Genomic DNA, 25,483 nt, shown 5'->3' on the forward strand with positions numbered 1-25,483 from the left:
GAAAGTTCTAACCTTCCACGGTGCCTTAGTGTCTCTGGAGACCAGCCCCATCCTGAAGCTCCCCGGCGCCCCCAGCTCCCAGCCATCCCGTTACAAGACCAGAGACACCCTCATCACTCCACAGAGTCCAAGGGTCTTAGAAGCTCTTTTGGGAACCAGGGACTGGGTCCAGATACTATGACAACAGGTGCTTCTATCATGTCTATCACTGGAGGAATTACTAATCTGAAATTCTGGAGCTCTGTGCCAGAGAGCGGGGGCAGAGGCAAAATACGTATTTTTAAATTTTTTTTTTTTAATTTATTTATTTTTGACAGAGACAGAGTGTGAGCATGAGCTGGGGAGGGGCAGAGAGAGAGGGAGACACCGAATCCCAAGCAGGCTCCAGGCTCTGAGCTGTCAGCACAGAGCCCGACGTGGGGCTCGAACTCACGAAGTGTGAGATCATGACCTGGGCCGAAGTCGGACGTTCAACCGACTGAGCCACGCAGGCACCTCCGCAATTACATATTTTTTCTTATGTTGCGATAATAGAGGAAAGAGTGCAGAACGCTAGAAATGCAGATACACCAATGCTTTCAGGAGCTCACAGTTAAATAACGAGCCTTTCCCTACCCGCCCCTGAACGATCCACGAGTGGAACCTTCAGTCCTACACAGCCGAGGTCTCTGAGAAATTACTGGAAACAAAGTCAATTCAAATTGAATGGCTAACCAGTCAAGCAGGTGCTTAAGAGGGAATGCCCACGAGGGCAAACAATGAATGGCTGAGCATTAGGATCTCGGGCGTCCGGTTTGCTCAGAAATGAGTGAGTGTCTGCTCTGTGGCCCAGTCTTGGACCTCTGCTTGCCCGAAGATCAGGTAGAAGACCAGGCCTGATACGTTCACAGAAGCTGAAATCAAGAAGACATTTCTCCAGCCAAACTCGGAATCCTGGAAGCAGGAGGCAACAAATTGTCAGCGGTCTCCTAGCCCTTGGCCCTCCGAGTCAGGAAGGCTCTGGCACGTGTCCTCCTCCCCACCCCCACCCCCGCCTCTGTGGGCTTCCTGGTCTGTCCTAGGAGACACAAGTCATTTCCTGTGCCCTGGCCTCTCCCTCTGCTGGAACATTCCTCCCCCCAGATAGCCATTTGGCTCCCTTGTCTGCTTCTAGTCTTTACTTAAATGTTACTTTCCAGTGAGTCCTTCCACAACCACCCTTTTTAAAACTGCAGTCCCGCCCCTTCTGATGTGCCCTGTTCTCCTCTCCTGTGTTATTCTTCTCTGAGCACTTGGCCACTGTTCCATACGCTGTATGTTTTACTTATATCATTAGTTTTTTGTCGGCCACAACAAGCTTCACCAGAGCAGGGACTTCTGTTTGCTTTATTCCCTGAAACAGTGCGCGGCATGTGCTAATGTTGAATTAATGAATGGATGAATGAATGAAGGCATAACAAGGGAAACAAATTCAGTTTGAGAATATCCATATTAAAAACCGCTGTTGGTCAGCGACTGGAAGGGAAGCCCCTCAATCACAGGCACACCAGAACGGTTGGCCACTGTATACGTGGCAAGCGGTGCCGTGAATGTTGCTAGAAATTTTGATGATGAGCATGAAAGGCTCATCTTCTAAGGATTCTTAAAGCCTAAACTCTCAAAACTGCGCATTCTTCATCACTCCACACCCTCAACATGGTAATTGCCCAGCATGAGTTGAGCCTAGGGTTAGATCACGAGGGGGTTAGATCACGAGGGGGCTCAGGACTCTAGAGCTTTAAGTTGAGCCACGTTGAGGAGGGGACAAAAATGTCTTCAGCCTGACTTCTGCTGAGTGACCTCTACGGGTTTCTCTTACGCATATTTTCACCAGAGCGTTTGACCTCACCTGATTCATTATAAATCCAGCAAGAGTGGAAGAAATGGCTCCCGATGCGTGAGCAAAGACTTGTGATAGTCCTCTGAGAAAGCCAGTGTACCTGAGACAGAAAAGAATGTTCCAGCGTAAGCAAACCCTTAATCTCTGCTTACTTGCTGCAACCCTGTGCTCATCTCTGGGGGTGCCTGGGGCTGACCCTTGGTCCAAGCTGAGTGAAACATGCTGACTGGTGATCAGTAGAAGCCCGTGTGAGGGTCTGAGACTCCCCAGGGCAAGCTGTACGAACCGGTCAACATGGTGGATACAAAACATCCAGATGGATGGTTTGCACCACGTTTGTGTGTTCTCTCAGTCTCTCAGGAACCTGATCCTGCGGCCCTGTCTTGGGGTAAAAAAGATGCCTCACTGGGCGAGACCAAAGCCTCTCCCTTGTGTCATGGTGGTTAGGTGTCTAAAACTGGCATGTGTTGTGACCGGGAAAGGGTCCCGGGAGCTACAGGTGGAAGTCCCAGCCATCTTCCACACCACCTCTAGGAGAGGCCCGTGTTTCGCTTGCTATCCCTTTCTTCAAGCTTGATCTCTTTAAAAGCTTTATGTGAGCCTTATGGGCCCTCCAGGGATCCACCCCTGTGTGACTGCAGCGTTTCCTGACAGAGAGCTTGGTGTGAGTCCCCCCCTCCACCTCCACCCCTGGTTGAGCAGTGAGTGTGGCCACTGCCTCCCCCTGTTCTCCCCTTGGAAAACTAAGTTCCCAGGGGCTGACTAGCCTTGGGTCCCTTCCAGGAATTATTTGCACGTAGGGCTGTCACTAACATCTCCTGTGAGCTGTCACATGTATTGCTGGCATCTAACTGGTGCGTCAGAGCGAGTTTAGGGCCGTTGGGCCTGAACTGAGCTTCTGGGAGGATGAGGCCGAGGGGTTCCTACCGAGGAGCGATGTCCAAGAAGTTAACAAAAGCGCCTACTTGGCAGAAAGTGGTGGTGGTGAAAGACAGTGCCAACAAGGCCATGGTGGCGCTCAGGCTGGATCTGGTCCAGTGCAGGGACACGAGGGCTACAGATGGGACGAGAACCCCTGCAGCGGGACAGGCACAGAGAGAAGTAAAGCAAATGTCCTGAGCCTCCCGCATCCATCCCCGTCCCCTTCGTCCTTACCTATGGCGGTGAACAGTTTCCTGATGCTCATGAGTCGGAGGAGTTTTCTGGAGAGAAGGAAATCTGCCAATAGACCTCCGAAGATAGTGCAGATAAAGGCAGCCACCACCAGCAGGGATGTGAGGATCCCACTCTGAGGACCAGAGAGAAGTGAGCAGCGTGCCTCACTTCCCACACCGCGACACAGATTGACAAGGTGGCTTGTCCACATCTGTAGCTTTTCTTTTTCTTTTTTCTTTTTTTAAATGTTTGTTTATTTTTGAGAGAGAGGAGGAGACAGAGTGGGAACAGGAGAGGGGCAGAGAGAGAGCGAGATACAGAATCTGAAGCAGGCTCTGGGCTCCAAGCTGTCGGCACAGAGCCCGACATGGGGCTCGAACCCACGAACTGCGAAATCGTGACCCAAGCCGAAGTTGGATGCTTAACCGACTGAGCCACCCAGGCGCTTCCCCCCCCGCTTTTTTTTTTTTTAATTTTTTTAATGTCTTAGCTTTTCTTTATATACATTATCATCTTTAATACAAATTTCATGTTACTGGACTGAGCCAACCCAATTCCAGTGCCTGAGGAAAAACATGCATGTAGTTCAATTTGAAAAAAAAAATTAATGTTCTCTTTACGTGTAAAGGTCACCTGGAAATAGGTTTTAAAAAGAACAAAACCCAATAGAAAAATAGACAAAGGATAGGAACAGTTTACAGGGATGGAAAAATAAGTGACTCCTGAACCTATTAAAAGATATCTGACCTCAAAGTAAAACACAAACAAAAAGCTGTCAGAATGCCATTTTTCATGGATCAAACTAGCAAAAATCCAACAGTTTTTTTGACGTGATAAATGGTGATGCTGTAGGTAATCAGGTACTTGCAAATATTACCAGTGTCCTGTGGGGGCAATTTGACAATAGCTGTAAACGTTTATGCAGGGCACCTGGGTGGCTCAGTCGGTTAAGGGTCCGACTTCGGATCAGGTCATGATCTCCCAGTTCGTGAGTTCGAGCCCCGCATCGGGCTCTGTGCTGACAGTGTGGAACCTGCTTGGGAGTCTCTCTCTCTCTCTCTCTCTCTCTCTCTCTCTCTCTCTCTCTGTCCCCCCCCCCTTTCTGCTCCTCCCCCACTTGTGCACATGCACACTCTCTCTCTCCAAATAAATAAGTAAACTTAAAAAAAAAATGTATTTCAGGGGCACCTGTGTGGCTCAGTCGGTTAAGCATCCAACGTCGGCTCAGGTCACCATGTTGCAGTTCGTGAGTTCGAGCCCTGCATAGGGCTCTGTGCTGACAGTTCAGAGCCTGGAGCCTGATTCAGATTCTGTGTCTCCCTCTCTCTCTGCCCCTCCCCTGCTTGCGCTCTGTCTCTCTCTGTCTCTCAAAAATAAAAACATTTTTTACAAAAAGGCCTCCATGTTATAGGAATTGAAAGGCTCCTGCCAGACTATCTCAGCATCTGTTCATTTTGTGAACAGAGAGCTGGACACATGTGCACTTTTCTCTTTATGTGTCATACTTGAATAAAAAACATCTGTTAAAGAACGTTACCTTTAAGTTTCTGGCAGAAGGCTTATTTGGAACTTTATGTCCTGTTAATAATCCCTCGTCTTCAGCATTTGTTGTTAAGCCTCCCCGTGGAGCCTTCTTCTCCGAGGCAGAACTTATTTTGTTACCCCTTTATTGTTTGTGCTGCCAGCAGGGTGCCTTGTTTGCAAATGTTGATCGTTTTGAACGTAACATAAGGGACATAGGTCCCTTAAGAATTACGACATCCTCTGAACGTCAGGCTTACTTAGAACCATACCAGCCTTCCCCAAAAAGCCGTAGGTCACAGTGAGATGAATCAGAATTCAAGTGAACAGGGTTGCATTTCCTACACAAAAGTCCCAGGCTCACTTCCTTGGATGTTGTGGCCGTGAGCGGGACAGAGATTTACGTAACAAAGCATTTAAACAGGAGAACAGAATGGGCTTTCTCTGTACTTACGTCTCTGAGGTTAGCTTGAAGTATGGTGCTGAAGTATGTTGGTGTGTAGTCCATAAAAATATAAAAACTCCAGAATTCAGTGAAATGAAAGATTAAAATGGCCCAAAGTGGTAGGGATCTGACCATAGCCTTAATGGGCAGAGACCAGGCTGGTGAAGAGTCCTGGAAGAAAGCGTCTCTCAATACCCTGCCATCAGAAGACAAGAGCTTTGTGCTGATGCCCTCCCCACCCGTGAGCCACCCAGACGGACCCAGGGAAATGGCAGAGAAGTTCAAAAGTGCACCTGCTGAGCCAGTGAACGCATGATGTATTCCTTCTCACCAGTGCTGATAAACGGATGATTTATGGGGTCGTCATAAAAAAGAGGAAACCAGAGAAAAGAACAGGCACAGCCAATTCCACCTAGGAAGAGGGTCCGGTTAGCCCTGGTTGCGAGTTGTTTCAGTTTGACACCACACTGAGAGGATTGCTGTGGTTGACAGAATGACTGTCCCCAAGATTCCACTCCTCCCTACATCCACACCCTCCTGCGTGGCCCTGTCATTGGTGGAGGGTGCTTCCCCACCACTTACACATACATGATGACACCGTTGGACAACCCGGCCTGATGAGTGTTGAGTGGAAATAAAATTGATCTTAACATTTTCTCTTTTAGGGTCTTAAAGTCTCGATGGCTCTTTTTACTTGCTAGCTTGTCTTTTACACATTTTTCCACAAAGGCACTGTGAGGAGTTACCATAGAGTGTAGAAATACCATACAGGCATTCTGCTTGGTTTTGAGAATAGAAGAGTAAGTACAAAGGTACAATTTTGCCATCAAGGAACTTGAAACCAAGTAGGGAGGAGCAGATACAAAAATGACCGCTGTCATACATCGAGAACGGAGGAAGTCCACAAATACTGTACTGAGTTCCTGCTTTGTAGGTACTGCTTACTATTTCTGAAAATCTTGAGCAGAGTTAGCCTCTCATTGCTTGAGTCATTTTTGTAACCTGCCCTTTGAAGTGTCTATGACAAAGCCTTTGGAGGTTGACAAGCTATCATAACCAATCTTCACACACTAGTGAATATATATTTTTTCTAGTGAATATATGGACCTGATGGTACAGGCACCCTTGATCTAAGAGTCTTCTCCTCGAACAGAAGCACCCTTGGGGCTCAGTGATCTTACAAGAATCACACGGTTTACAGGTGGGGTTTCAGAGAACGTTTTAAAAAGCCAAACACAAGCATTAGCTGAGAGCAGCCCAGCAGATCCCAACCAGGGCGAGGGGGAAGGCAGTATTTTGAAGTAGTAGAATATTGCTTCTGGAATCGTCCGTGTGTCTTTGGAAGCTTCTGCAGCTTCTCTGAGGGCAGTACAGCCACTCTTGAGCCTCACATGGTCTGCCCTGTCCTGCAGGTTCTACTGGTTGATTCTCTATGCCAGTTGGCATTTTGTGGTTAGGTCACAGTCTCATAATTTTCTGGTTGTGATAGTAGGAGAATTTTAAAAGATGAATTAAATAAACGTAACTAAAAACATAATCCCACCAAGATAACATTTCCAACATCTTATAATAGAAACCTCTCTGGGGTTCTTTGTGGGTTCGGTCTAGAAGCAGGATGGACTGTTATGATGCCTGTAAAGTCATTGGTTTTTCTAGCTCCACATTCAGGCTACTGAGATTTAAATGTCATTTTGCGAGATTCATAACGTGGTTATCTGTGAGCATTATCCACTTTAGTTATACAAATATTCCTATCTATCAGGATTTGGTTAACCATAGATGACTCACATCACGAAAATCATGCCCAGCATTCTCTGTTGTGATACAAAATCCCAAGATATGAAAAGCCCCCACTCACCAAAGATATAGAAGATATAAGGCCACCCTATGGTCTGGCACAGGAAACCACCGATGAGGAAAATGATGAAGGATCCCAGCAGTTGCCCTGAGCAGAAGATGTGAGGATGTGTGAGTCAGGCTTGGGACTCTGTGTGCTTCCTCCAGACTGACCCCTTCCCAGAGCTGAGTTGCACAGTGATTAAAGTTATGAGCGGCGATCCAGACTACCTTGGTTCAAATCCCGCTCCTTCACTCAGGAGCTGTGTGATGTTGGACAAGTTGGACAAGTTGGATGTTGGACTAGTCTGTTTGTATCTCAGATTCCCTTCTGTGTGAAATGGAAATAATGATGTACAGCTGAATTGTAAGATTGTTCCAAGGCTAAAATGACATTTACATGTGCAAAGCATTTACAACCGTGGTTGGTACGCAGTTGGCAACCAGTTATGATTTGAAAAAAGATACTGCAGGGTAGTAGTGCTTGAGAGCAAGGAGACAGGGTAGTTGGACTACAAAGTCTTGGCTTCTGTCCATAGGTCATTGTAGAGTACTCTTAGTGCATATCAGCTGAGAATTTAAGGCATCCATTACCTGATATGGCAATGTTGATGAGCTGACTCTTTTCCAGTGGGGGAGCCCACTTGACCCAAATTGTATACTGACTTGTTAATACCATACCCTGGAAAAAAAAAAAAAGTCCCATTCTTGGCTATCTGAGGTCATTTGGGAACCTATCCGTATTCCACTTATACTTACTTAGAAAGCATCTTGGTACCTGGGTTATGCCTTGAACTATCCGAATGACAACGAGGAAGGCCACTCCAGCATCAGCTGCCAGTGGGATGAAGAAGGTCAAGACCGAGGAAAGAAACAGACCAACACCAACCAAGTACTTCGCTCCATATATTCCAGACATGTAGCCAATAGGGATTGGAGCCAAGAAGGAGCCATAGTTGAGAGAGCTGAGAATGATCCCCTGCATGTCAGGACTCCAGTCATACGTAGGGGCCTGGGTGACAAAGAGAATCTCACTGTTTATCTTTGGCCACCTCTCTCCAGTGCCTCCAGTCTGCCAAGTTCATTAGGAAAACCCAAGCATATGCCCAAGGTACTCTTGGCCTTTACACAGTTTCCCTGGTTACACAGTTAACGACCAACCAAGACCTAAGAGATCCCTTAAAGACAGGCTACAAAGAAAAAGCATGCTATGCTAGGCAAGGTGATTTTTAAAATCTGCGAAGGAAGAAAGCAAAAGTAACATAAATCTGTGGAACTTAATTGTGTGTGTGGTGGTTTTCATCCTTGTAGGGGAAAAATGTCCGCTAACAAGTAGAATGATATCCTGCGTGCTTAGTCCCTGGTTGCAGCGTTAGACACAAGTAGAGATATAACCTGCTTAGCGATACAGTATGTTTGTGTGTAATACACTTCGTCGAACATAGTAGGTGCTTAATAAGTAAATAACCCTTTAGGTCGAACAGTGCAGAGTCTCATTAAACTTACCATTGGCTTAAATTCTTTTAGAGTTTCACTCCAGCTGTCCTGGGGGGCGGTGGGAGGCCTCTCTGTGGAGGTGTTGGATGGGCCAGCCAGGGCTGTGTTGTTCACCATAGCTGGGATGGCTATGCTCAGGTTCATTTGTTGGGTGAAAATCGAAAAATTGCAGAGATGCACGATGAGGGCCAGCCCGTGTCGGACTGAACAAAAGCCTGAGGTGGGGGGCACAGAAAGTCTTATCATTGGGGTGCTTTTCTCCCGCCTTTCGTAAGTCTGGAAAGGGGAGAAGATTGCAGTCTGTCTGTGAGGCAGAAACAGAGAGAGAGCAGGGGTTCCTCTGTAGGTGTCTGGTGGACACCTGTCCCTCCTCGCCCCCCAGGGGGTGAGGGGGTCAGGAACCTCCTCAGAACCATTACTTGAGCGGAGACTTGAAGAAGGTGTGGAACTGGCCAGAGCAAGTGTTAGGAAAGTTTTCCTGACGGCTCTGGGATGAGCTCATGAGAGAGGCTGGAAAGAAGTGGGATTGGGGGGTGCCTGGGGGTCTCAGTCAGTTGAGCATCCGACTTTGGCTCAGATGATGATCTCACAGTTCGTGAGTTCGAGCCCCTCATGGGGCTCTGTGCTATCAGCACGGAGCCTACTTCAGATCCTCTGTCCCCCACTCCTGCCTCTCTCTTTCTCTCTCTCTCTCTCTCTCTCTCTCTCTCTCAAAAATAAACATTTAAGAAGAAGTGAGATTGGACAAAGAACTGGCTAGAAGCCGTGGTTGATGGGATACAGATAGTAAGAGCAGGAGTTTTTGGAAATGACTCCCACGTGCCCCACCCTGTTACCAGGGAACTCGGCTGATTAACGAGTTAGGGGAAGGGGAAGGGAGGAGACGAAATTTGAAAGGTAGGCTAGGTCGGATGTCAGAAGCATGTAACTTCATCTCGAAACTATAATTGAGGCTCGCGTAAAATGTGCCAGTGATCCATGGGGGCTCTGGGGCTGTCCCTGGGGTTGAGTCCAGATGCATTAGTTTGGCAGCAGCTAGAAGGATCCATCGGCTGGCCCTGTAGAGAAATCTCAGAGATACGATATGTAACCCTGTCCTCAAGGCACGTGGGTGCCCCCTTTCCTGGCTCCTGGCAAACACGCTCCGGATGGCCAGCCCCATCTCCTGCTGTGTGGGGATCCTCCTGGTGGGTTCCAGGGGTGGACAGACAGATCACCAGGTGTAACTCAGGGGGCATTTAGTTGAGACTCTCCCCTCCCCCATCCACAGGAATTGACGTTGGCGTTTTGAGAACATCATATAGATAGGGCAGATCAGATTGAGAGGGATGGCCACTCGTGTAGCATGTCTGCTCTTAGTCAACGTAGCGATGGCTCCCTGGGGATTCAAGTCTTTTTCTCTGGTCCAGGGTGAGATTTTACAGCTCTCTTCAGTTTACGTCCCACTCAGGTTTCTTAACGTACTTTTTATTGTTTCCAGAGCAGTCCTTTCTTTTCCCTATCATTCTCACATTTTCCTCCTTTGAGTTGAGAGCAGAAAACCAATCCTATGTACGTGTTAAGTACTAATAATAGAAAAAAATAGGTGATTATGGTTGTCATGTTTACCATTTATTTCATTCTCTTGGGTAATCTATTCACTGGCAGTTTCTAAACTGTTAAATAGAAGCAGAGAGAGCGGCCACTCCTGTCCTATCTGGATTTCTGGGGAATGTTTCACACATCACACTGTTAAGTAGGCTGGTGGGACTTGTCCTTTCATTGCATGAAGCTATCCTGGTCCTGTTTCTTATTACTTTTATGTGACTGCATGAGTTTTATGAAATGTATTTGAATCATACAGTCGGGATACCCAGATCTGCTCTAGTAACAGCTGTGTGCTCCCGGGCAAGTTCCTGAACTATCTGTAGCCTCAGTATTCCACCTGTAAAATGGGGCTAATGATAGAACCTACCTCAAGGTCCTGAGTGAGAATTGAGTTTATGTAAGTTCATTATAATTATTTATTAATAGCATTTGGCTCTCCTTACTTTCTTGAATTGATCTCTTCCTAATAGGATGTTTTAATGAAAACACATGACTTATTTTGCAAATATTTTGGCTAGAATTTTACGTTAGCATATATAATTGAATTTGGGTGAATGTTACTGTGGATAATTGTGGGGGTGTAATTTTTGACCTGCTAGTTTTATAAAGAAAGTTAGTTTTAGGCTTTCCATCTCAACCTGTGACCTGAAGTATTTTAGGTGAAGAGCCATTTTGTTTTGTCTTAATATACTTTTTATTTTAGAACAGTTTTAGACTTAACAAAATTACTGAATTTCTGTACACCTCACACCCATTTTCCTCTTTTGCGAACTTTTTTTTTTTTTTTTTTTTAGAATGAGAGAGAAAAAAATCTTAAGCAGGCTCCATGCTGAGCGCAAAGCCTGACGTGGGGCTCAATCCCATGACCCTGAGATCATGACCTGAGCCGAAATCAAGAGTCAGTGCTCAACTGAGTCACCCCGGGGCTCCTGTGACAAACATCTTCTATTGCTCTGGTGCATTTGTCACACTTGATGGACCTACTGTGATGTGTTGTTATTAGCTAAAGTCTACACTTTATTCAGACTTCTTGGTTTTTACCTGATGTCTGTGTTCTGTTCCAGAATTGCATTCAGGATAGCATAGTACATTTAATCATCACATGTCCTCGGCATACGTATGGCTATGACAGTTTCTCAGACTTTCTTTTCTGATGACCTTCAGGATCTTGAAGAGCAGTGGTCAGATAGTGTATAGAACGTCCCTCGACTGGGATTTGTCTGATATGTTTTCATGACTGGACTAAGGCAACGTGTGTTTGAGAGGAAGGCTGCCATTCTCTTCACGCATCGAGGGTCCATACTATCAACATGACTTATCACTGCTGATATTAGCCTTGAATCACCTGGTTTGAGGTAGTGTCAGGTTTCTCCACTGGGAAGTTACCCCTGTGTTCTCCCTTTCCAGACTGTCCTCTGGAAGAAGTCACACACACAGTCCACACTGAAGCAGTGAGGAACTACCCTTAAGGTGTAGCATCTACGTAAATATTTGTTATTTCTTCAGCCCTGGATACATAGACATTTCCTGTTCCATAAAATCTCACCAAATTTTTCTAGCGAAACCACCAAGATCTACTTTGTTTTAAAAGGGTTAACTTTTCAACAACTTGCTTCACTTCTTACATGGTTTTTTGACATGAACGAGTTTTCTTAATGCAAATTGATAAATTCTATTTTCATAGAAAGTATGGATATTATCTGCTTTCCCTGTAACTAACACCTTATGTATTTTAAATGCCTCGTCTCCTTTGTCCCCACCATCAGTTATGTTGAATCTCTCTGCCTGATCGATCTGAGTTATGAATTGTTTCACTGCGGCGAACGGCATCTGCTCTCAAAGGATCAGCTCTTGTACGTAGATTTCATCGCGATTTCCTTCGTGATTCGCGTTCACTTTTTCTACATTTGAGTTGTCTGTTCTGTTTTTCCATGTACTTTCCTTGAAGTTGTAGACTCAGTGAACTGGATGCGTAATGAAGTTGCTTTCATCTCTTTTAAGACAATCTTCATTGTCTTCCCTTCTTCCTGCCGATCATTTTTTGATCCACTTGACTTGCTACCCTACCCCTCTGTGTCCTCCGTGACTTTTTTAAGCCTTGGCTCTGTGTCACTGATTCGATTTTCTGTAGTGATGATTTCTTTCCTTGCTGCTGCTAATTCCTTTTTAACTCTGAAGTAATGTATTTTCCTCTTCAGTTTCCTTTCACATCTACGTGGGGTTCTTCCTTCACATTCTTCTGTTGATTTGCTTCCTACTGTCTAAGCTTCTTCTTATTCTTGAGAACTGAAATTAGGAATGAAAACAGCCCTCAGTGTCCCCAGATAAAATCAGCACAGCAGTGTGATATAATGGTTAGCAATCAGACCGCTGGGGTTGAAATCCAGATGACGCCTCTTTGTGCCTTGATGACTTAAATCTTTCTTCCTCTGTGCTTGAATTCTGGCTCCTGTACAATGGTGACGATGCTAGTAACACCTTCCTTGAAGGGTTGTTGCAAGGAGTCAGTGAATTAATCCGTATAAAGTGCTCAGAACAGTGTCTGGCTCACAGCATGCCCTCATTATGCGACGATCGCTCTTTTATCTGATACATTTCTTTTTATTCCTTTCTGTGCTAAAGTATTCACATGGGTCCCTTGTGCTTCGTCTCTGCAGTCTTGGGCCATAGGGGTCAATCATTTGTGATTTCGTGCCCGTGTGTTGAAACCTTTGCAATGGGCCACCTTTGTGGTCTGAGGCCCCGTTGTCATGTGATGGTAACAGTGCGTGTGTGAGTGGGAGGATGGCATCTTACATTTCTTTCACCAGTCCAAGGGAAGTAACTCCTCTTCCATTAAAAACATTTTTTTTAAAATGTTTATTTATATTTGAGAGAGAGGGAGAGAGCAGAGACGGGGAGGAGCAGAGCAAGAGGGGGGCAGAATCCGAAGCAGGCTCCAGGCGCCCAGCTGTCGGCACAGAGCCCGACACGGGGCTCGAACCCATGAACTGTGAGATCATGACCTGAGCCGAAGTCAAACACCTAACCGACCGAGCCCCCAGGTGCCCCACGACTCTTCCATTTTAATTTTGCGATGACCTGGTAGATTTTGAGGACAAGTCTCCCAAATGTCCCAGTTAATTTCTGCCATCACACATGTTTTCCCTTGGTCTGTTGTACTGGCTCGAGATGCTAAGATGCCAGTGTTTAGAAAGATGGGTGAGCTGTGGAGGGGTAGACATCAGGATGGGGGCCCATGGGAGCTTCACCCCATATCCCAGCGCTGCAGACTCACCCTGCTGCTGGTGGTCTACTGGCCTCTAGACACTGCCGTTCAGAGCTAGGAAGCATGAGCCAAGGCTTCAGTGTCCCCCTGTCTTTCTGTGTCACTGTACCATGCTCCAAGGACGAGAGTTTGGTCAGCTCTTGACATCCTCTCTCAATATCATCCAGAATGTATTAAAGCAATCCACAAGTCTTAGCTTTTATAGTGTGTGGTAGGAATAGTTCCTTAGTTTTGTGGGTTTTTTTTAGATTTGTTTTTAATGCTTATTTATTTTTGAGAGAGAGAGAGAGAGAGAGCGCGCGTGAGTGGGGGAAGGGCAGAGAGAGAGGGAGACACAGAATCTGAAGCAGGCTCCAGGCTCTGAGCTGTCAGCACTGTGAGATCATGATGTGAGCTGACGTTGGACGTCTGAGCCACCCAGGCACCCAGGCTGAGCCATCCAGGCACCCCGGAACAGTTCCCTAGTTTTAACCTAGATGGAGATACTTTCTCAAGTGGTGTGCTTGTTTATTTCTGTGACTTTCAGAAAGGGATGTGATTGTAGACTGGCCTTTGAGTGACATTCTTTCCATGGGCTGGGGCTCTTTCCACGTGGGCTCTCGATGGGGAGGAAGGAAGCTATGCCTGATGCTGTTTGTGAAGATTCTCACTCCATCCTTGCCTTGCCAAGTTCTCCACAGTAACAGAGAGACAGATACCTGAAAATGGCAGCCCTCAATCTACCATGCGAACAGGATTCCAACAAGGAGGGCGTTCTGGCAAGGTTTGGAAGGGTGGACGGTGAGAAGCCATGATGCCATGAGGCAGCTACAGGCCCATGTATGAGGGTCGTTGATGGTAGACGTGGGATTTCTGCCTGTGACGTTTGGTTGTCCCCTTGAAAATCACCCACTCAGGGCTGCACGTGGTCATCAGAGTGATGCATTATTATTAGTCCTCAGCAGAGGACTAAGCAAAATGGTAGGGCGGATGTCCTAGGAGACTGTAGAAGAAACCAGGAAGGTCGGCTATGAGTGTCACCACTGCCAAAAAGTGGGCTGAGCCAGGAACACTGTGTGAGAGCTGATGATCATCAACTCTGTATAAAGTTTATGTAGTGTTGACTGTGTGCCAGGCATTGTTCTAAATGGGTTACACATTATAACTAATTTAATCCTCGTTAAATTGTGATGTGAGGTACACACTATTATTTTGTCTTTACAGATAAGGAAACGGAAACACACAAAGTTCAAGTAACTTCCCTAAGGTCACACAGCTCATACATGGCAAAATCAGGATTGCAAACGTGGGAAATGTTTATACACAAGTTCTTTATATTTCTGATGTTGGCGAGAGAGAGTTAGGATAGGAGAATTTGGCCGAGGGTATTGTCCTCTAGACTCTTAAGTGTTTAGAAGTGGATGAGGTCTTAGGGATGCAAGAGTCGAGCTCTCCCATTTTGCAGATGAGGAAGCTAGGCAATGGAATAGTATTCATTCCAGGTCAAGTGGCTCATAGTTAACTGTAGATGGGGTATGAGAAGGCACCTGTCCTGATTTCGTCTTCGATGGGTAAGATGCAGAGAATCCTCTTGTCCTTCAGATATGCCCACTTCCCAGCAGACACCCTGGCCAAAATGTTGAGTATTGTGAAGCATCCCATATTGGTTAGTGCTTTACTTTTCAAAAGCATTGTCTTCTTTTTAAGTTTGTTTATGTATTTTGAGAGCAAGAGAGAGAGAGTGTGGGCACACACGTGGGGAGGGGCAGAGAGAGGGAGAGACAGAATTCCAAGCAGGCTCTTTGCCATCAGTGCAGAGCCCGAGGTGGGGCTCGAACTCACAAACCGTGAGATCGTGACCTGAGCCGAGATCAAGCATAGAGCTTAACCCACTGAGCCACCCAGGCACTCCCTCAAAGACATTATCTTATGAAAAGCTTATGTCCGTAAGAAAATTAATGAATCACACAGCTCTTGAGTCATTAGAAATCTAGAGTAAAATAAGGTGTTCAACAGTTCTTCTGAGTGAGAAGCTCTTGGTCATGCTTTAGACAACATGGAAGACGGAAAGTGACTTCTCGGGTACGGTGGAAAGGAAAAGCCTTCTCTCTTTGAGGCAGGTGTGGATCTATATGGGCAGAGAGATCTAGTGGGATGCTCCTCAGTTTAGAATCAGAAAAACCAAGACTCGTCTCCATGTTTTCTACTTAGCATCTGTTCTGAATTTTTATTTATCTGTAAATCATGTCTTGATACCTACCTGTCCTATGTACCTTCAAGGTTTCTTGCAAGAAGTGAAATACTTCTCAGTAAAAAATGCTTTATAGCTGTCTGGAGTCCTTGGCAATTGGTGGTAGCAAGAAGACGCTGTGTATCACCAACAGGGAAGTCAAGGTGACACAGATCCAAGTACGTGAACTTACCTTTCCTGGAGGTTTGCGCTTGAGCCATATTGAAATTGCCATCACTGGAAATATGTCCCATTGCCTCAGCTTCTGCTCTGGTAGACATTTTGGTTGTCTTCTCCCAGGACTGGTGTTCACCTCCTGAAATAAAAGAACACAAAAGCAAATACAGGGTGACACGTGTCCAACATCACACATGACAGTGCCCCAATTCTAAGAAGGAGGAGGAAATATTTGGTGGGAAAGGTGCTAGACCAGGGTTCAGGAGACCTGATGTGTTGTCCAGACTCTATCAGTAGGCAAATGTATGGCCTTGGAAAGGTCACAGTTACCCTGGTGTTAGTCTCTGCGTCTCAAAAATGAAGGGTCCGGTATGGGTTGCCTTAATGGGTCATAACATTCTTTCCAGTTCTGTGTTCCCGTGTCTCTCAATGGATATAGGAATCAACTGGATGTTAAAACTTGACAGTCTTTGAAATTTCATCTAGAAGATTCCAGTGGATTAAATTACCCAAAAAACTGTCTATTACAAGCATCTAGAGATACCAGACGAAATATGGCAAACATCTTTTTAAAGACGTAGCTCCAAAGATAGCAAGAGATATCCCCATGGATGTAATGAAAAGTTTGCAGTATGAGCTAACTCTTCAGTGACCCTGGGACTGGGGTGAGGAGCCAGCATCGGCTTCCATGACGCGGGATCTTGAGGTCCCTGGGGATGAGGGATAGAGCCTTAGACCTTTATCTTCTTGCCAGGAAGGCGATTGTAGTGGAGATCCTATTACAGAACCAGAGCCCTTGAAGGAGTTCAAAACTGAGTTAAAGAGCTTCTGTCCCTTGCAACAGCGAGCCAATGACAACTTTATGCTGTCCTGAGCTCTGGTTTGAAAATAAAGAGCCTCTCCTGGAAATTCTGAAAATTCACAACTGTATCATGGAGAGTTGGGGGTTGGAATTTACACAGTTTTCATTGTCTGAGAACTCTTTCTCAGCTGAACATCTCCTCTAAGAACTGGGCCCAGGCTGATGTCCTCAACACAGATCACATGGAATTACTGAAGGTGAAGCTCCACTTAATATGGAGATCCAAAATTATAAACAGTCACAGAAGCAACCATCCAAAGCAAACCCTCGGACTCAACACATGACCAGATCAAATTGCCGAGATCTTCCAAGGGTAAAATACACTGATAAACGCATTATATAAGCGTGCTTAAAACAAGTGGAGAAATACAGGATAGTCTCTAAAACATAGAAGACACCCAACAGAACAGGAAGATTTAAGAAAGACACTACTTGAAATCTGAATGGCAAACTTAGGCATTAAAATAGGAAACTAAGTGACTAGACGTATCTAAAAGACTGAATGAGTGAAATAAAAGGTAGAGCTATGTGAATGATACAGAATAAAGCTCAGGGAGATCATGAGGTATGATAGCAACATTAGGGGGTCTGGAGAAGAGAATGAAAAGGTGCAGAATATGTCGAATGAGACTTCTAGGAGAGGAAAAGGAAGAGACTTGAGGAGAGGCAGTACTTTAAGAAATAATGATCAAGGCTTTTCCAGAACGGATGAAACAATATTCCTCAGATTCAGGAATCACAATGAGTCTGAAGCCCGAGAAATGAAGTTAAAGCTACACCCAGCTACACCTACATCTAATCATAAGGATCCCGTGGGATGCAAAAAAGCATGAAACTATCCATAGCGATAGATGCCATAAGAGGTCATTAGCAGGGATGAGAAGGTAGAAATTAATTACAGTATGATATCAGATAAGAGAGTGGGGTTTTTTAAACTTCAAGATCATCAAAAAAAAAGACAAAGTATCAGAAAGTGGGTGAAGAGTGTGTTAACTACCAGGACAATACATAAACAGATGACGAACAGATACGGGAAAATACACCCTGCCTTACTGTCAAAGACATGGACATTAGAAGAACCAGATCTTGGGGCGCCTGGGTGGCGGAGTCGGTTAAGCGTCCGACTTCAGCCAGGTCACGATCTCGCGGTCCGTGGGTTCGAGCCCCGCGTCGGGCTCTGGGCTGATGGCTCAGAGCCTGGAGCCTGTTTCCGATTCTGTGTCTCCCTCTCTCTCTGCCCCTCCCCCGTTCATGCTCTGTCTCTCTCTGTCCCAAAAATAAATAAAAAACGTTGAAAAAAAAAAAAACCAGATCTTGTTATTTCTTACCCATTTGCTTCCATAAATATTTAAAAGACTTATCGCTGAGTTTAGGCAACAGTGTAGGGAGATAAGCTATTTGTGGGAATCGGTGCATCTTTCCACTTGATATTGGTGCTTCATGGCGTCTACCAGAGAGTACTACGCACAGCCACACGAAAGTATGTCCCAAGACCGTCTTTGTAGCAATATTTGGAGAAGTGAAAAATTAGCAGCTAATTAAAGGTCATTAATATTTAAGTAATTAAGTAAAGCACATATTTTTTGGAATACTATACAGTCATCGAAAAGAATTCATAAAATCTCTTCACGTAAGTATATAAAGATTGAAAAGGCATATTAAGGAGCGCCTGGGTGGCTCAGTTGGTTAAGCATCTGACTCTTGATTTCAGCTCAGGTCACGATCTCATGAGTTCGTGAGTTCGAGCCCTGCATCGAGCTGTGCTCTGACAGTGTGGAGTCTGCTTGGGATTCTCTTTCTGCCTCTCTCTCTCTCTCTCTCTCTGTCTCTCTCTCAGAATAAATAAACTTTAAAAAAAAAAGAAAAAGAAAAGACATATTAAGTGAAAAAAGCAAGTTGTAAATTCCAAGGGATACATGCACCCCGATGTTTATTGCAGCCTTATTTACAGTAGCCAAGATATGGAAGCAGCCCAGGTGTCCATCGATGGATGAATGGATAAAGAAGAAGTGATATACGCATACGATGGACTATCACTGAGCCATAACACGAATGCAGTCTTGCCATTTACAATGATGTGGATGGAGCTAGAGAGTATAATGCCAAGCGAAATAAGTCAGAGAACGACAAATCCCATATGATCTCACTCATAGGTGGAACCGAAGAAACAAAATAAACAGGCAGAGGGGCAAAAATGATAGAGAATGAGAGAGAGACCAATCAAGGAACAGACTTAACTGTAGAGAACACACTGATGGTCACCAGAGGGGAGGTGGGGTGGGGGAGGGGGAAACACGTGATGGGGATTAAAGAGGGCACCCGTCGAGATGAGCGCTGGATGCAGAATTGTCGAATCACCATATTGTACATTTGCAGCTAGTGTGACACTGCATGTTAACTAACTGGAATTAAAATAAAAACTTGAAAAAAACAAGGAGAAAGCAAGTTACAGAACAAGAAGTACCATGGAAATAAAACAAGGGAAGCGTACATAAATATAACGTTACATTGTGTAGTTTGTGTGTTTGTAAGGGAGCAGAAAACTATGAACAGAAAAATCCTAATACGGAGACAGTGACAGCTGTCATCTACGTTGTCCTGAGCTCTGGTTTTAAAATTAAGCTACAATAATACAGTAACTGTGGTCCTTCCCTCGGGAAGAATGGGCACCAGGGAACTCAACTGTGATCTGTGGTGTTGAATGAACTACAACAATGCTATATTTATGAATGATTACTGTGATTCAAAAATACATCTAAAACGGCAGCAACAGCACAACTGTCATAAGAGCTGGTCACAGTGTCTGGAGCTTGGGAATCTTTCATCCTGACGGATCCCTTCACAGATTGTGCACGGATTTGCGCGCACGCGCCTGCATGTGTGTGTGTTGTGTGTGTGCACGCCTGGATGTTAAGGTGGGACTCTTACTCGGGGCACCCAGGTGGCTCAGTCAGTTAAGTGTCCAACTTCAGGTCAGGTCACGATCTCATGGCTCGTGGGTTCGAGCCCCGCATCAGGCTTGTCAGCACAGAGCCCACTTCGGGTCCTCTGTCCCCCTCTCTGCCCCTCCCTCACTCGTTCTCTCTCTCTCTCTCTCTCTCTCTCTCTCTCTCTCTCTCTCAGAATAAACTTTAATTAATTAATTAATTAATTAATTAATTAATTAAAAAATGGGACTTGTACTCGATGCGACTGAACCCAGACTATTTTGAGAACACCACAATGAGTGTGGCCTCCATTCCCAAGTGGTAGGAGACCAGCATCTGGGACCGAGAAGGAGGCTGTTGAGCCCACTTCGAGGGCACTTCAAGGGCCCAAACTGCTGAGATGTAGAAGCTGAGAGAGAGTTTCTCGAGAGAAAGCTGCTGGTTTGGTCTGTCACTCATTCACCCTGCCTCCGTGAGAGAGGGAGTTGCGGGAGGCGCCCTCCCCTTTGTGTCAGATGATAGAAGCTGCCTGCCAGGGGGCTGTCCAGAGACCTTGACCTGTGTCCGCTGGAGGTTTGGCTGTGTGCCTGCGAGTGAGAGAGAGAAGGGGCTGGCGAGCGACATCTGCCTCAATCCAAGGGCAGGAGGCTGCGCAGAGCAGAGCAAGAGCCCCCGCCAGCCGAGCCGTCGGGCACCCAAAGCTGTCCCGGCAGCAGGTGCAAAGAGCCCCGGGCAGAGAGCGCAGGCTCCTTCTGAGCCAGATGTGGACGACTCGGGAGGGCTCCAGCCGACAGTAAATCCTGCGCCAGAGAACTGTCTAGAGGGGCCACGTGACCCCAGAAGAGGCGGATGGGCCGCAGGAGGCCCAGCAGCTGACAGAGGCGTGGTAAGGGTGTCCCCAGTGGGGAGCTCTCTGAAGGACTCCGCATCGACCACCCTCCCAAGCCCCGAGAACACCAGGGCCAGGCCACGAGAGTCTCCGTCCCAAATCGCTTCCCGCCTCTTACCAGCCGCCTCCCCGGCTCCCTAACCACCAGCCCTGGAAAGATCAGAAGCCTTAGCAGGGTGAGGCCAGGAGCTGCCCGAGAAAGGGAATGAGAAGCCAAGCCACATGACCCCGCCACCGCCACCCCCCCCACCCCGCCAAGGTCCAAGCTGGAGACAGGGAGAAGATCTGGTGTTTAAAAGTGTAGGTAACGCACGGCGTCATGTTCGTTCGGGGCGTCCAATAGAACGACCCGAAAGTTCTCCACCTGACTCGGTGCTCAGCACGACAAGTGGACGCTTAGCCCCCTTTATCTGCGTAGGGAGACGCTGTACTGTGAGATAAAGTCTGGAGGCCTGTGCTTCCCATCAGACCGGACCTCTTAGTTATAACAGGCGATTATATGAAAGCTGAAGACAGCCAGCGGACTTTGTACTGTGCGTGGCTCTGGTGGCCCTGGGAGCGGTCCCGTCAAACGAAGGGATGCGTTGCTGTAGACGTCATTTGTGTATCGCGTCGGCCCACCTGTAGGGCAGTTGGTTGAGCTGCAAGGATAGTATCTGTCACAGGGATCCAAGGCTTTCAGACTAACGCTTTTTCCCAACGGTCAGCCCCTGTGAGGACTCTCCTGAGAGGTCACTGACTGCTAGTTCCTTCATTGATTTGGCAAATGTTTGTTGAACCGGCGAATGGAATGTTATGCGTCCTTAGACCTTTCTCTTGCATTTGTGGCCAAAGGGCTTCGTTCTCATGAGATGCCCCCTCTATGTACTTGCTAGGACGGAGGCACTTGCCAGGTTTTCTAATAACCGACAGCGGTGCCTCCCGCGTCGTCCCCGGTGGCGTCCCTTGCCCTCCATCAGATGTGTCCTGCCCTCGTCCTCCACTGCCAGCTTAGACTGCCTTGTCAACTCCAGCTGGGCCGCCAGGAGAGGCGCCCCGGAGGAGAAAAACCTTGGGGCACCTGGGGGGCCCAGTCGGTCGAGCGTCCAACGCTTGGTTTCGGCGCAGGTCATGATCTCGCAGTTCGTGGGTTCGAGCCCCGAGTCGGGCTCCGGGATGACAGTGCAGAGCCTGCTTGGGATTCCCTCTCTCTCCCTCTGTGTCCCTCCCCTGCTTATGCCCTCTTTCTCTCTCAAAAGAAATAAACTTTCAAAAAAAAGAGAAAGAAAAACCCGAGAATGGCATTTGCTATGAAGAAGCTGAGGGTCACAGTGACAGCCACTGGGTAACTAGCAAGAAGAGGGCAAGTGCTTTACCAGGTTGTATGGAAAGTTCCATGTGCGCTGCGGTGGGAGGGGTGAGAAGAAAGTAGCCCTGAGCAAGAGCGTTCCGGGCAAGGAAGCGGCAGGTTCGTCCAGGTCCGGTGCAGAGGGAGCGAGCAGGTTCATGTGGCAAGGGAGACCTAACTGGTGGGCGGGGGCCATGCCACGTGGGGTCCTGCAACTTGAGGAAGGGGACGGGATTCACTTGGCTGCGGAGTGATGCATGGTCTCTAAGGGACAAGACCGGGAGCTTGGGCAGAGGCAGTGGTAGCCTGCGCAAGCATTGATGTCTGGGCGAGGCTGCTTGTGGGGCTGTTTTGGAGTTAAAGCCAACAAGAATTGCTGACGAGGTGGGGAGGGGAGGAGAGAATGGGGCCGATCGTTGGAAATTTCTAGATGTATGGCTTGAACAAATGAGGGAGTGGCGTTGTGCTCCGTAGAGATGGGAAAGGGAGCAGCGAGCGGGAAGGAAGCGGGTTTCCAGAAGGAAAATAAGAGTTTCATTTTGGACTGTTGGGTTCGAGATGCCTTTAGACCGAGAAGAGAAGATGGCCTGGCCGGCACTGCGTCTGTGAATCTGTAGCTTGGGCCCGGGGGCCCGGGTGAGATATAAACTTGAAGGTCATCCCTCTTCCCTATTTAATCAGACTAAGTACATGAGGAACAACCCGCAAGGATGCTGAGCGCGTCATTCTTCTCTCCGTTGGCCGTTGCCCCGGCCAGCGCTGATTCTGTGTCTCTTCCCTTTGCACGAACCCCTGTCTTCTTCGTGAGCTCCCCGGGGAGTGAGACTCCTCCTTCAGGTCCCCAGCTCAGCTGCTAGAAACTCACATGTTTTTATACCTGGCCTCAGCACTGAACATTTTCTCCGTACATGAAGCAGCTTGGGACTCATATTTACAGCTCCCAAATCAGAGTCCCCTGCCCCCAAATCTTCACCCAATAACTACTTCCCAACGTCATGGATTCCATTTTGTTTTACTTCTCTCCATGCATAAATTCATTGGAGGCGTCTTGTCTGTTTTGATTAATTTGATCTTTTAGCCCTGATAAAATCTTCCTTTTCAGAATTCAGCTTTCGCATTTTTATCTCACCATAGATGTGATCAGTGCTTTATTATTATTATTATTATTATTATTATTAATGCATTGCACAAAAATTAGCCCAGTAGATGACTCTTAAGCTGCAGGTATCCAGTCTAGTCCCAGTATTTGGGTAATAGTCACCCTTAAAGCATAGTTTAAAGTTGCTGGTTCACCTCCATGTGCTTCAGATAGTTCAGACTCTCTCTCTCTCTTTCTGCAGCTACTTAATTTTTTTTAATGTTTATTTATTTTTGAAGGAGAGAAAGAGACTGAGCGGGAGAGGGGCAGAGAGAAAGGGAGACACAGAACCCCAAGCAGGCTCCAGGCTCCCAGCTGTCAGCACAGAGCCCGACGCTGGGCTTGAACCCACGAACCGCGAGATCATGACCTGAGCTCGAGGCAGACGCTTAACCGACTGAGCCCCCCCGGCGCCCCTCTTTCTGCAGCTATTGTTTTGGATGATTTTGTTCCCTAAAGCTTTATTCCCTGGGGTTCTGGAGCTCTTGCTTCTACTAGGAAAAGGTGATGTTCTCTGTCACTTTGCAGAATTATCTTAGGAAAGAGGAGTTCTCTTCACTACCCCACAGCCTCTACCCCAAAATAGCAAATGAGAAAAAGACCCACCCCCATCCCCTCAAAAGCAGAATGTTGAGGGGAAAGACTGAAGACTAACCTGAGAGAGTGCAGGGTCCTCATTTCTTTCCAAAAAATGCCTCCAAGTTTTTCAGCATTTTCTCCAGTGCCTTAAATCCCCATGTGGTAAATGATTACCTCAAAACCGTTAGCCTGTAAGCTCCCCGGTGGGAAGATTTTACTGGGTCAGTGGTTTAATCTTTAACTTTAATTGGTCAATTGACAAGTAGACCAGACTCCTTAAATCGTCTTCATGCTTCGCAGCCAGCAAGGTCCCTCCTGTCTTCCCCAATCTTCCCATCAGAATCCGCGTTCCTTCTCTGTAGGGTCCTGACACCCCATGCCCCCCATTTCCAGGGGTGTTCATTCTGTTCTTCAGCAGGATGGGGTGTGTCCCCGTCCCCTTTGAGCCCTGTCTCCACCAGGACCGTTTGTCAGAACGAGGCTTTCGACAGAGCGGACACGTAGTATCCACCGCGGTTGACTCAAATGCCTTGTGGCTTTATGATTATAGCTGTTGGCACAGAGACCACTGGGCTTTCTGTGAAAATTAACCGCCTGTGATTCCGCTCCCTTTGGCAGCAGAACATCTCAGAAGCTGCGCCCAGACCTGTGTTCTGTTCCCTTGTGTCCAGTTCATTCTCGAGCCCAGTCGAGATGAGAAAGCCCTTGGTGAAGCCATCAGTGACTTCCATGCTGGCAGATCCAGTGGCCAGTCCCTAGGTTTTGTCTGATAAGCCCGACAGCTTTCCTCACCTGCTTCTTGCCTGGATTGTTTCACTTGATTGTCACCGGTGAGCTGGACCTGATTTTCCTTGTGCCTCATTGGTTGCTGCTCCTGAATCTTTTTAGCAGGTTCTCATGTTTTCTCTAACCTCCCTTGTTGGTACGCCCAGGCTGGCGTCCTTGAATTTCTTCTGTGTTCAGGCTCACTCCCGAGATGAGCCCGGTCTCCTTTCTTACATGCCCTTCCTCTGACCTCTTCCCTCAGCTCAGAACTTGACCTCTTCAGCTGCCCTCATCTCTCCTTGAGTATCCAGGAGGTGCCTCGGTCTTAACATGACCACAAGAACGACTCCGGGACCCTCTCCATCTCCCCCTACCCTGGCGGGGGGGGGGGGGGGCATTACCATTTTCCCACCTAATCTTGCCCCAAACCTCAGAGTCTTTCTTAATTAGTCTGCTCTTCCCCTCGGTAGTGAGCCTTCACTCCACCAGCATGTTCCGTCGGCTCTACCTTCAGACGTTTCCAAATACCATCACTAGTCGTTTCCTCCATTTCTCACGCAATTGCCTGTCTTCCGAGTAAGTAGAACAGACTCTTACCTGGCCCACAGCTTCTCCTCTCTTTTAGTGCATCTCCACGCAGCAGGCATAATGTTGAAACTGTAAATATCATAACACTACTTACTGGTTTAAAGTTTTCCAGAGTTTTCTCCGTGAAATTAAGACAAAATGGGCCAAATTCAGTCTCTTGCAGGTGTCACTTATCAGGTCACTTGCTGACCTCTGCTCCATCCACTCTCCCTTTGCCTTCCCCGTGGAGCTCTTTCCTGCCTCAGGGCCTTTGCACTTATAGTTCCTCCTTCCAAAATGCCGAAATCCCCAAGTTGATTTCACATGTTTTATGATGTTATTGAAAACATAAAACACTTGAAAATATTTCTTCTAAGAAACCTCTAATGTGATGTTTGGATAGTAATCCCAAAAGATTATTAAAAGAAAAAAAAGTTTGAAGAAAACAACTCCAAACACAAATCTAAAGAAGTAGGTTCAAAAACCAGGAATGTATTTCTGTGATATGGGCAGGATGCATGGAAAAGTTGGCTGAGAACTCTGGAAAGTGAATAGCAGCACGAGGGTCGGAGAAGACTAGATTTGAGCATAGAATTTTACTTAAATTACTTTTACTTCTAATAAATTACAAAAATTACTACTTAGGGGCACCTGGGTGGCTCAGCTGGTTAAGCGTCCACCTCTTGATTTCAGCTCAGGTCATGATCTCACAGGTCCTGAGTTCAAGCCCCATGTCTGGCTCCGCACTGTCAGTATGGGATTCTCTCTCTCTCCCTCTCTGCCCCTCCCCCTTCTTTTTCTCAAAATAAATAAATTTTGAAAGAAAGAAAGAAAGAAAGAAAGAAAGAAAGAAAGAAAGAAAGAAAGAAAGAAGAA

General features: G+C 46.8%; 1 protein-coding gene and 1 long non-coding RNA gene across 5 annotated transcripts in view; one reads left to right on the forward strand and one right to left on the reverse strand.

The window, feature by feature from the left end:
• The window catches only part of LOC123385270, a 52,291-nt gene that overhangs the window by 15,416 nt on the left and 11,392 nt on the right, over positions 1-25,483 (forward strand). The window lies entirely within an intron of this gene.
• Positions 398-23,654, reverse strand: SLC17A4 (solute carrier family 17 member 4). Of its 3 annotated transcripts, none has more exons than XM_023253588.2 (12): positions 23,352-23,650; positions 15,570-15,692; positions 8,322-8,527; positions 7,594-7,827; positions 7,410-7,497; positions 6,838-6,924; positions 5,273-5,391; positions 4,989-5,150; positions 3,014-3,146; positions 2,786-2,933; positions 1,868-1,958; positions 398-933 (listed from the first exon to the last, which is right to left on the reverse strand). In XM_023253588.2, the coding sequence occupies exons 2-12, from the start codon at positions 15,655-15,657 to the stop codon at positions 799-801; spliced, it is 1,491 nt and encodes a 496-aa protein (XP_023109356.1). In that variant the 5' UTR covers positions 15,658-15,692; positions 23,352-23,650; the 3' UTR covers positions 398-798. The 3 variants fall into 3 exon arrangements, with proteins under 3 accessions (XP_023109356.1, XP_023109355.1, XP_023109357.1); XM_023253587.2 differs by having other exon boundaries at positions 2,824-2,933; positions 23,352-23,648; XM_023253589.2 differs by lacking the exon at positions 8,322-8,527 and having other exon boundaries at positions 2,824-2,933; positions 23,352-23,654.

The sequence above is a fragment of the Felis catus genome, chromosome B2, assembly GCF_018350175.1.
Source record: "Felis catus isolate Fca126 chromosome B2, F.catus_Fca126_mat1.0, whole genome shotgun sequence".
Taxonomy (NCBI): Eukaryota; Metazoa; Chordata; class Mammalia; order Carnivora; family Felidae; genus Felis; species Felis catus.